This window comes from Cebidichthys violaceus, unplaced genomic scaffold, assembly GCF_023349555.1.
Source record: "Cebidichthys violaceus isolate CVI_PGR_0920_01 unplaced genomic scaffold, fCebVio1.0.p SCAF_53, whole genome shotgun sequence".
NCBI classification, from domain to species: Eukaryota; Metazoa; Chordata; class Actinopteri; order Perciformes; family Stichaeidae; genus Cebidichthys; species Cebidichthys violaceus.
Genome location: NW_027176739.1, coordinates 847,501 through 859,467, shown reverse-complemented (window position 1 = coordinate 859,467; position 11,967 = coordinate 847,501). Strand labels below are relative to the sequence as shown.

Below are 11,967 nucleotides of genomic sequence, written 5' to 3'. Positions count from 1 at the left end.
GTAAAGGGATCATCATCTGAGGAGCAGGATTGTAGATATCTGTTTTGTTGTGATATATTTATATATTTTATATTTACAACGCCTCAGTTTGAACCAGTTTCTTTTTTTTGCTGCCAATTGATCACAATCACAAGTACTAATACCACACTGTAGAAATACTCTGTTACAGTAGAAGTACTAATACCACACTGTAGAAATACTCTGTTACAGTAGAAGTACTAATACCACACTGTAGAAATACTCTGTTACAGTGGAAGTACTAATACCACACTGTAGAAATACTCTGTTACAGTAGAAGTACTAATATCAACACTGTAGAAATACTCTGTTACAGTAGAAGTACTAATACCACACTGTAGAAATACTCTGTTACAGTAGAAGTACTAATATCACACTGTAGAAATACTCTGTTACAGTAGAAGTACTAATATCACACTGTAGAAATACTCTGTTACAGTAGAAGTACTAATACCACACTGTAGAAATACTCTGTTACAGTAGAAGTACTAATATCACACTGTAGAAATACTCTGTTACAGTAGAAGTACTAATACCACACTGTAGAAATACTCTGTTACAGTAGAAGTACTATATCACACTGTAGAAATACTCTGTTACAGTAGAAGTACTAATACCACACTGTAGAAATACTCTGTTACAGTAGAAGTACTAATATCACACTGTAGAAATACTCTGTTACAGAGAAGTACTATACCACACTGTAGAAATACTCTGTTACAGTAGAAGTACTAATATCACACTGTAGAAATACTCTGTTACAGTAGAAGTACTAATACCACACTGTAGAAATACTCTGTTACAGTAGAAGTACTCTATAGTGTGACTATATAAAACCTTAACAGTCTTTACTGGTTTCACCTTGTTTGTTATGAACATCAAACAACATGAAGGACAGAACAGATGTCTCAAACTGTGAGACACCTCAAGTCTGCAGGAAGACAGACAGGAAGAGGAAGAGAGAGAGAGAGACAGAGGGACAGACAGGAAGAGGAAGAGAGAGAGAGAGACAGAGGGACAGACAGGAAGAGGAAAAGAGAGAGAGAGACAGGGAGAGACAGAGAAAGACAGGAGAGAGAGAGAGACAGGGAGAGACAGAGACAGACAGGGAGAGAGAGAGAGACAGTGAGGCGTCATGTTGTTGAAGAACAGAGACATTTTGTTCTGAAGGTAAAGGCCAGACAGAGCAGGTGGCCATAATACACACACACACACACACACACACACACACACACACACACACACACACACACACACACACACACACACACACACACAGAACAACAGCCGGTGAGAGACAATAATTTGTCTTCACCATCGTCATCATGACTACATGTCCATACTGCGTATTCTGTCTATACATCTAAATATCCATAGTACACTTAATGTTTATACCACATTAAAGGTGTATTAAGTGTGTCACTACTCATTCGACATGGAAACACTCTGACGCGGTCAGATGATGAACTACACCTCGTTCACCTGGAACAAAAGGAGACACCTGTCCGCTGCGAGCAGGGTTCGAACCTGCGCGGGAAGATCCCATTGGATTTCAAGTCCAACGCCTTAACCACTCGGCCATCGCAGCTTACGTCATCACTGCCCTCACCGGTACATGTTGTAGCTGCTACAGCGGTGATTACCTGGTTTGTTTACAACTTCCGTGTGTAGTTTGTGGAGCAATAAGCGCGCAAGTACCGTCTGCTGCTGCCGGTCAGCTGGGGGTGGGGGGGTGGGGGTGCACAACACAACAACAACACGATTTAGACCGATAGAATGACTGACAGTAAATCACATTAAAGTCAATGCGGTAATGTGAAATCCAAGATGGCGTATTCTTCCGCCGTGTCTTCCCGCCGACGTACGTCTCGTGCGTGCTCCTCTGAGCAGAGGCCACTGGTGGCCGAAGCTATATTACCAAAATAAAACAGACTCTTCATTCAGTTTCCATTCGGTCACATATGATGCGTTCATGCTCCATTCAGTAAAAATTGAGTATTGGGTGATTTATTGAAAAGATGAGCAGTTTGAACCTGAGCTGAAAAAACATTACAAGTAATTAACGCCAAATACTGTTAAGAGTGTGAATAACTCCGCTGCATTAAAAATCCCCTTTTTTTGGGGGCCTGCGACCCACTGAAAACGTGTCCGCGACCCAAAAGTGGATCGCTACCCACCAGTTCAGAATCACTGTTATAGAGGACAGAATATGACTTAAGTTAATCAAGAAATAAATGCATTAATACATGTATAAATAAATAAATACAGGAATTAATAAATAAAGGCTTTAAATAAATGTTTGCCTTTATTTATTCTTTTATTCATTCATTTCTGTATTCATACATTTATTTATGCATTTATATATTTATTGATGAAGGCAAAACATCTAAAAGTACTGTCTCCGGGTTCTATCCTTCTTTTAAATTGGGAAATTGGTTCATTAATGCACCAATGGGGATGTAGCTCAGTGGTAGAGCGCGTGCTTCGCATGTATGAGGCCCCGGGTTCAATCCCCGGCATCTCATTTTTTACCATCTCTGTCTGGTGTACTTCCGGTCACATGACGAGTGAACTGACGTTTAAGTGATTTTCCGGCTTCCACAAATCTCTCACGTGCCTCACGTGCGACGGATTCATCGTAACACGATAAACACAATCAAGTCGTTTTAAGTCAAAAATGAAATTCTGGTTCCACTGGGGCTCGAACCCAGGACCTTCTGCGTGTAAAGCAGACGTGATAACCGCTACACTATGGAACCGAATGCAAAAGGCTCGTACAGAGGTCTAAATATATACATCTATATACAATGTTTCTTACAGTAATTCAAATAAATATTTACCCGCTGCAACATTAAAGTGATGATCACGTCAATAACTATAGTACAATAATATCTCATACATCATTCATTTACTTTTTGTATTTAAGTACAGTTTGATGCTAATACTGTTATACTTTTGATTATAACAGTGTATTTCTACTTTTACTTGAGTATGAGATCTGAATTCTTCTTCACTGAATACAGACAGAATACTTCCCTCTGAAGTATACATACTCAGGTACAGTAGTACATGACCTGGTGTTGAGGTACCCGTAGGGGACTCATTCAGGAAGTGGAGGTGTGTTTTTGTGGGCGGAGCTTTAAATAAGAGACGTGTTGTTTACCTGCAGCTTCAACACTTTAACAGAGAGGAGAGGAGGCGTCGCTCTAAAGGTTTGTTTCTCACCAGTTAACAATATTCAGGATGTAGAATACTTCTTAAAATGTACTTTGTATTCATTTAACGAACACTAAATTTAATTAAAATCAATTCATAATAACATTACTTTGGTGCAAATTGAATGTCTTTTGTTTAATTTCTATCTATCTATTATTATTATTATTATTATTATTATTATTATTATTATTATTAATAACTACAAGAATATTTCATATCACTGAACGGTTCCATTCATGTTATTTTCTTCACAGTGTTCTATATTAATTTATCTGTTTTATACTTTCGGTCAATTTGCAGAGACTACAAATATTGACTATGTTAATACCAGAATTAAAAACTCACCTTGTGTGTATTTAATGTTTAAATGTTCACCAGATTCTCAGTATATATATATATATATATATATATAATATATATATATATATATATATATATATATATATATATATATATATATATATATATATATACTGTTCCTTAGAGGTTTTAAATGGTCTTGTATGTAGTTAAATCAAGTGTTATATGTCTTACCTTGTTTGAAAATAAATCTGATAAAACAATCATGCAGAAGGTAAACAAATGGGTTTTTTTTATCATTAAATTTTATTAAAAAGTACATAATAATCACTAAAAAGAACAAAACAAATTAAACAGTTGTCATGTTTGTGTTGCAAGCTGATGTTTCCGCCTGCCTTTTATTCATGAACTCTAAACAAATTAAATTAAAAATATGTATTATATTATTATATATTCTTCTTATTATATATATCTTCTTCGGCGCAGGCTGAAAACCCACCTCTTCAGGAAGTGCTACCCTGAGCCTTCCACTTAGCACTTATTGTATTCATACTAGCTTGTTGCACTTATTGTATTCATACTAGCTTGTTGCACTTATTGTATTCGTATTACTTATAGCACTAACTGTTTTTCTTGTTTCTGTACTTTGGCTCTGAGTTATGCTCTGCTTCAGGCTCTTAGATGCTTGTTTAAAGGAAATGTACTTATGACTTCTGGTGACTAGTAGTTCTTTTGATTACCAATGTTGATGCACTTATTGTAAGTCGCTTTGGATAAAAGCATCTGCTAAATGACTGTAATGTAATGTATTATTATATTATATATATTTCAAGGTTCTGTAACAACAGAACCTTGAAATATGTTCAAATATATAATTTGCTGAACATGTTCGCAAACAATTGAACAAATATGAAGAATTAAGTTTACAACAATAAAAAAGAAATAACTAACAAAACAGCCTGAAGAACTATTCAATATCTATTCATCATTTTGAGCAACATGTCCTCCTATTGGTTAATATCTGAACAGAGCCAGACGTGTGAATTGGCTCAAGTTGTTGTTTCCGTTTCTAACTTCAATGGACAAAAAGCTGCTTCTTATATTTCGTTTGAATATCTGACACATTCTATTTGCTCTCAGACAGTTAAACTCAGAACAGGAAGTTCCCTCGTCAACAGAAGAAGGAAGTGACCTTTCAGATAAAAGAATGCAGTGTAGTTTTTGTCGTTGGACACGACTAACGCCCTCACTAACGCTAACTGTAGCTCATTTCCAAGTCAAATATCAGAGAGATAAACAAATGAGCTGGTATCAGAGTCAGCAGGGAAATTTACCATAGAATACATTTTAAATCACAAAATAAAAGTTTTTTTTCTAGCAGCAGTGTGTTGACCTTTAGATCTAGAAGCCAAATACCAACTCTACAACCATCAGGACAAAGATTAGCTCGCTAATGTCATGCTAACAGACAGAAGCTAAAGCTAACAGGTCTCAGGTAATGATATCATGCTAACAGACTGAAGCTAAAGCTAACAGGTCTAAGGACATGATATCATGCTAACAGACTGAAGCTAAAGCTAACAGGTCTAAGGACATGATATCATGCTAACAGGCTAAAGCTAAAGCTAACAGGTCTCAGGTCATGATATCATGCTAACAGGCTGAAACTAAAGCTAACAGGTCTAAGGACATGATATCATGCTAACAGACTGAAGCTAAAGCTAACAGGTCTCAGGTCATGATATCATGCTAACAGGCTGACGCTAAAGCTAACAGGTCTAAGGACATGATATCATGTTAATGGTTCATAAAGTCAGTCTCCCTGTCCTCACTAGCTGTCTCACCACCATGTCTGACATGATGGTCTCCTGTGGGGAGTTTGAGGTCACCGTCCACACCTCACCTGGTCACACCTGTGGAACCTTCAGCCGCCTGTGGCTCAGCCTGATTGGCTCTCAGGGGGAGACTCCGCCCATCAGTGTGAGCGAGGGCGACCATCATCTCCTGCCCGGGTTGGTGAGTTTCATCATGACTCTTTAAATGTTTATCCTTTTCACCGAATATTTACCAATGACGATCTCCTCCTCCTGACAGTCGTGTCCGGTTCGGGTCCGGGCCGACGGTCCTTTGGGTCGCCTGGTTCTGGTTCGACTTCGTCTGGAGGCTCAGACCGGATTCCCCGACCTGGACTGGCATTGCAGCCGGGTGGAAGTCCGCAAGCTGGCAGCCGGTCAGGAGGAAGGGCGAGGTGGGACGGGGGCGGAGCCTGAGAGGGATCCACAGGTACAAGTGTTCCCGTGTGACCGGTGGCTGCGACCAGCAGAGGGCGACGTGGAGTTGAGGAGTGGAAAGTGTACGTTCCCTTTAAAAGATAGAGAAGAGGATCCCGTCACAGTTTGAATACGTTAACGACATTTGACTGATTATACTGACACACATTTGCTGAGTCTTTTTACAGTAGTATTTGTACTTCTAGCGTAACAGAGTATTTTTACAGTGTGGTTTGAGTACTTTCACTGTGACAGAGTATTTGTACAGTGTGGTTTGAGTACTTTCACTGTGACAGAGTATTTGTACAGTGTGGTTTGAGTACTTTCACTGTGACAGAGTATTTGTACAGTGTGGTTTGAGTACTTTCACTGTGACAGAGTATTTGTACAGTGTGGTTTGAGTACTTTCACTGTGACAGAGTATTTGTACAGTGTGGTTTTAATACTTTTACTACAAACAAAATATTTCTACAGTGTAGTTTTCATACGTTTCCTGGCAACAGAGTAGTTCTACTGTGTATTATTAGTACTTTTACTGATGCAGAGTATTTTTACAGTGTGGTAGTGCTTTTACTGTAACAGAGTGTACTTGTTACATCGTTATCATTAGTATTACTACCTTCATTCCAGTGTGTTTGCTGAAGGACGAGACAGAAGAGAAGCTGAAGCAGCAGCGACTCAAACAGCTGCAGCTTCAGCAGAAGCTCATCAGGTAAAAGACAAACAGAAATGTTTGATATCGTCGTTAAATGTCGGGATCTCTGTTAGAATACAGTTTTGAGGGTTTTCATGGAGTTTCACAAGTTAAACCCAAATCTGACAGAACATTTGTTTGTGTCAAACAGTTTCATCCACTACAACAAACTCTCTTCTCGTGTTTGTATTGCAGATGGCGTAGTTTCGTCGATGGCGCTCCTCAATGCGTCGACATGAACAGTCTGTCTGAACTCGAGCCGAACCTCAGCTACACACACAAGAGGTAACGTCACACACTTTAATGAGTCACAAACACCAGGTAGACCGACTCAGGAGATGAGCTGTGTTTGTTTCTCTGTCCTCAGCTCAGCCGGCAACATGCACTATCTGAAAGGCTTCGCCGGCCGACTGGAGGCCTGGTCCAGTTTCACAGAGCTGGAGACGGTTTTCGCTCACATCGGACACCAGAACAACACCGCCAGTAAGAAAGAAAACAAGATCACCACACTGTGAAAACCACAGTAACTCATTGTAAACATGAGTTTACAGTCTTCTTCAATACAGCATGATGTTCATTTAGTACATTATGCTCCATTTAGAGTCAAACAGACCATAAAGAGGGGATGCTTTAGGGGCGGGGCTACACGCTGATTGACAGGTCTCTACCAGAGACGTATACGACGTCTCTACGTCACTCCTCCTCAGTCCAGATATGGTCCCTTCCTGTTCATCGGTTCATTTCTCTCAGGGTTCGTTAAGGCTCACTGGATGGAGGATTGGTATTTTGGCTACCAATGTCTGAACGGCTGTAACCCGCTGATGCTGCGTCAGACCCGCCTCCTCCCTCCGAACCTGTCCGTCACCTCTGACATGCTCCGCCCCTTCCTGCCCGGAGGCTCCTCCCTCGAGCAGGAGCTAGAGGTGTGCATGTCGCTCTCTGACTTCCAGCTGTTGCCAGCTGTGCCCTTTGATACAGCTGCTCTATCTTGATGTTCTGTGATGTGACAGAGGGGGAACGTTTACCTGCTGGACTACGAGGTTTTGGACGGCGTCCCGGCCAACGTGATCAACGGAAAGCAGACGTACCTGTCCGCCCCGCTGTGCCTTCTCCACCTGAACCGACAGGGACAGCTGGTCCCCATCGCCATCCAGGTGAACTGCAGGTGTTGTGATTCAGGTGACGCCGCTGCAGAACAGTGTGGCATAAAACTGAAGACTCAAATCAAGTACAAGCACCTTTAAAATGTGGACTTGAACAGCACTTGAGTAAATGTACTTCCTCCTTCAGCTGCAGCAGACTCCCGGCCCTCAGAACCCGGTCTTCCTGCCCTCTGACCCCGGCTGCGATTGGCTGCTGGCTAAGATTTGGGTTCACAGCGCAGACTTCCAGTGTCACCAGTTGGCCTCCCACTACCTGAGGACTCACATGCTGGCAGAGCTGTGCTGCGTGGCCACGCTGCGACAGCTTCCAGAGCCGCACCCGCTGCACCAGGTAGACAAACTCACCACACTGGAAATGAAGCTGATCATACTGTAAAACAGAGAACACGGATTTAAGCATTCGGTTTTGGTTTAATTCACCTAAAAATGCAGGAAGGGTGTTGGCATTGTACGCTTCTGTAAACCATGTACACAATGACTGTTGTGTTTTTGCATTTCATCAGAACAAGTGACGAAGTCTATCGAGTGACCGGTTATAAAACTTACGTGGTATTTAGATAATACATTCCTCTAAGGGTGGGTAAAACAAACAGGACTATCACCCAGGAGACTGCTGTTCATGTCCAGTTGTGAGACAACATTTAAATGATGTCTTCATATTTGTGGTGCAACGTTACTGAAGAAAGTCTGCTAAAGGTGGCTGTTATTTATTTACGGATGTTACGTTGTTGCGTTAAGTTGTTGCTTAATTTTCAGAGAAAAAGCTGTAAAAGCCAGTGTACACTACCTAAAGCACTAAAGCAGACAGACTCAGTTAGAGACGAGCTGGTGAACAAAGTGGAGCATTTAGCAGCTAAAGACGGAGATGTGTCCCTCAAGAGGTGGTGGAGACCAAAGACAGAGCTAAAAACAAGTGGTTTAGTTCTCCACTAAACTGTTTACAATATATGATCAGTTTCTTGAAATCAGCATCTTTGACTAAACTGGTTTGATGATGAAAAGATTAAAACTCAAAACTAAACGTTCTAGTCTTCTCAGCAGTCTCCAAATATTTCCAAATGTTTCCACATTATAATGTTTATTGACGTGTTTTGTCTTTTTTGTGGACAGTTGCTGATGCCTCACGTCAGGACGTCACTACAGATCAACTTCCAGGCCCGGATGACGCTGCTGGCTGCTAACGGGGTGTTCGATAAGGTCCGTCATCGGCCGTAACAGAAGTGTTAAAGCAGGCGGTGTGGAGACCGGCGTGGTGCAGTAATCCGTTGTTGTGTTGTCTCGTTCGTCAAGGCGTCGGGTTCTGGTCTGGAGGCGCTACCGGTCCTCCTGTCGCGGGCGTCAGAGAGGATCCGTTATGAGTCTCTGTGTGTCCCTGATGACCTGAGGCGCCGCGGCGTGGACAAACTGCCTCAGAGCTACTACGCCCAGGACGCCCTGAGAGTCTGGGACGCCCTGCACAGGTAAACCAACACACCTCCCCCAGGTGATCGGTGCAGCTGAGAGAGGGAGAAACTGGACCTCTGTGTCCGACACCGACGATCCACAGCTTCTACTTTAAAACACAGAAGATTATCTTCCAGCTTTCATCACATGAGAGAGGTTTTCTGATTTTATTTTTAATTCATCATGATGTGTGAAGTTTGACCTCACCGAATGCTGGAGAATAAAGGAAAGGCTCAAGCTACCTTCTTTTTCCTTTTTTCAACAGCGATTTAAAGTAACTAAGCACATTCTCTCTGGTGTTTTCTGCTACTTTAGTTAAAGCGGTAGTGTTTCTGACGTATATACGCCGTCTCTAGTCAGTTCAGATACGGTCACTTCCTGTTCACTGGTTACAAAAAAACAAGATGGCGACGAACAAAACGTTGAACTCGAGGCTTCAAAACATCCACAAACTAATGAATGACGTCACGACGACTACGTCCACCTCTTACATACAGTCTGTGGTTTTATACTGAGACTGTTTAAATGTTAAAGGGTGTGTGTGTGTGTGTGTGTGTGTGTGTGTGTGTGTTGCAGGTTCGTGGTCAGCTGGGTGGATCTCTATTACAGTGGAGACGATGAGGTGCAGCAGGACTCTGAGCTTCAACTCTGGATCACCGACATCAACGCTCACAGCTTCAGCCACAGCTCAGGTGTTTGTTTGTTACAGCTGATCCACAATCTGTCCCCTGATGATGATGTCATAGAGAGCAAACAGAAGACAAACCGTCCCCTGTCACCCCCCCCCCCCCCCCCAGGTTTCCCTCCGTCCCTCCAAACCAGAGCACAAGTGTCCACGTTCGTCACCATGATGATCTTCTCCTGTTCGGCTCTACACGCTGCTGTCAACTTCTCCCAGGTGGGCGACTTCTCTCAAAGAGTTTTTTTTAGGTTTCTATAGTCTCATTTCATTTTTTAAAACATTGTCTCAAATTGCAGGACAGTTTTTGTGTTCTATGTAAATATGAAGAGTTTTCAGTAGTCAACTGACTATTAGAGCTGAGAATCCTCTTCATTGTATAAGGAACCGTATTTGAGATTTCCTTTAAAAGAGTTCTCCAAAGTTTAAAAAAGAAAAAGGATCCAAATCAACAAGATTTTTATTCCACACTCTTCCTCCTCTGTCCGCCGCCTACATTACCCACAATGCAACTCGATCCGCCAGCCGTCCTGTGTGTGTGAGATTCAGGTGTGTTACCCTAGTAGCGGCAGAGATGAACAGTCTCACTTCTTTCTGACTCAAGTGACATCACTGGAGGACGTTCATCAGTGTACCGCTTTAAAAACAACACCACCTGAGACCTTTAGGACATTAATATGTTACTGACTTCTCTCTCCTTGTGTCCTCCAGCTGGACTTCGCTCTCTGGATGCCAAACTGTCCGGCCTCCATGTTACGTCCTCCTCCGCAGGTCAAACGCTCGCTGACGGAGGACGACATCGTGTCCTTCCTGCCCGATGTGAACTCAACATGTCGCATCCAGGCGGCGCTGACTCTGCTGTCGCAGCCCGCCGTCGACTTTGTGAGGCTCCGCCCACACTGTCCTCATGAATACCTCCAAAATGAATGGAATATGTTGATATCCAATGAAATCTATTTATATACGTATAATCCACGATCTTTCCTAAACCTAACTATTGCACAATCTTTATTTCAAACCTGCATTATGTGTAATCATTTAAAATTATTACATTTTACAGTATATTTTGAACGATCAGCAAAGGTGGCGATGCTAACGTAGCATGCAAACATGCTAAATGTCGGCATGATTGTACGCTAACACGCTACATCGTAGCGCGTTAACCGGCTGATTTGTGTTCACCTTTATCTACCGAACGTTTGTGGTTGTAGAAGTGATTTAAAGTGGAAACGAGCTCTGTGTGTGTCGCCCCCTGCAGGTTCCCCTGTGTCACTACAAGGAGGCGGTTTTCAGAGACGACGCCCACCGCGGTCTGGTGGAGGCGGTGCAGGCCGACCTCAGGGCCATTTCTGATGACATCACGGAGCGCAACCGCCAACTGGAGCTGCCGTATACGTACCTCTGTCCTGGACGCATCGATAACAGCGTCGCCATTTAAATCTGCTTCTTCTTCTTCACCGGCCAACATATTGTGATTTTCTCTGAAGAACAGCTGGATGTGATTATCAGTTATATTCCTGATCAATGAGGTTCATTTTGTACCTCATGTACTCCATAAGACCAGTACATGAGTACTATAAGTTTGTTTTTTAACATTTGGCTTCTTTTTTATGCTTTTATGTTGTGATATACACACACGTTAGTAATCAGCTGTTAAATTTATGTTCTTCTACTTTCTTCAATAACTAGTTCACAATCACACAGCTTGTTTTGGAGATAAAGTAAAATATTGTAGTATCGTGTGCACAAAAAGGTTTTTTTCATGAGACGATTTCTTCTGGCTCATTTTGACACATTTGTCAAATCAAAATAAACATCTGCATTCAGATGAACAGAGCGGGACTTTATTACATTTGAGTGTGTTTTAAATATGTTTAATTCTTACATGCAGAATAGTTGTTTGTTGTGTGTTTATTTGCATTTGCTCAAAAATCGAAAATTACAGTAAAATGACCAAAAACGGTTGATTTAATCAAATTGGTAATAAGGCTCGAAAACGTGCCTGAATGACGTGTCAACGCATTTCCATCAAATATTGAAATAATAAAGAGTCTCAATTAAATATGTGTAAATTGTCAACTTCCTGTAAATTGTTTACTTGAACTTTTAATTGAGTTAATTATTGTTATGTAATGTATTTGATTGTAAATGTTTTTGTTATCAATAACTAGTCAACCATCAAAC

General features: G+C 41.6%; 1 protein-coding gene and 3 non-coding genes across 4 annotated transcripts; 2 read left to right on the top strand and 2 right to left on the bottom strand.

Annotated features, from left to right (window-relative positions):
* Positions 1–1,524: 1,524 nt before the first annotated feature.
* trnas-uga (transfer RNA serine (anticodon UGA)) lies at positions 1,525–1,606 on the bottom strand. The gene has a single exon. It is a non-coding gene; the product is annotated as a tRNA-Ser (tRNA).
* An 864-nt stretch (positions 1,607–2,470) lies between these two features.
* On the top strand, positions 2,471–2,543 carry trnaa-cgc (transfer RNA alanine (anticodon CGC)). Its single transcript has one exon. It is a non-coding gene; the product is annotated as a tRNA-Ala (tRNA).
* Positions 2,544–2,704: 161 nt separating this feature from the next.
* Positions 2,705–2,777, bottom strand: trnav-uac (transfer RNA valine (anticodon UAC)). Its single transcript has one exon. It is a non-coding gene; the product is annotated as a tRNA-Val (tRNA).
* Positions 2,778–3,195: 418 nt separating this feature from the next.
* On the top strand, positions 3,196–11,803 carry zgc:152891 (uncharacterized protein LOC767741 homolog). Its single transcript, XM_068731705.1, has 15 exons — positions 3,196–3,230; positions 5,370–5,550; positions 5,629–5,887; positions 6,435–6,516; positions 6,694–6,783; positions 6,866–6,981; positions 7,249–7,421; positions 7,509–7,652; positions 7,789–7,992; positions 8,772–8,858; positions 8,952–9,121; positions 9,681–9,796; positions 9,902–10,002; positions 10,495–10,665; positions 11,042–11,803. Exons 2-15 carry the CDS (start codon positions 5,383–5,385, stop codon positions 11,219–11,221), a joined length of 2,061 nt encoding a protein of 686 aa, XP_068587806.1. The 5' UTR covers positions 3,196–3,230; positions 5,370–5,382; the 3' UTR covers positions 11,222–11,803.
* Positions 11,804–11,967: the final 164 nt, after the last annotated feature.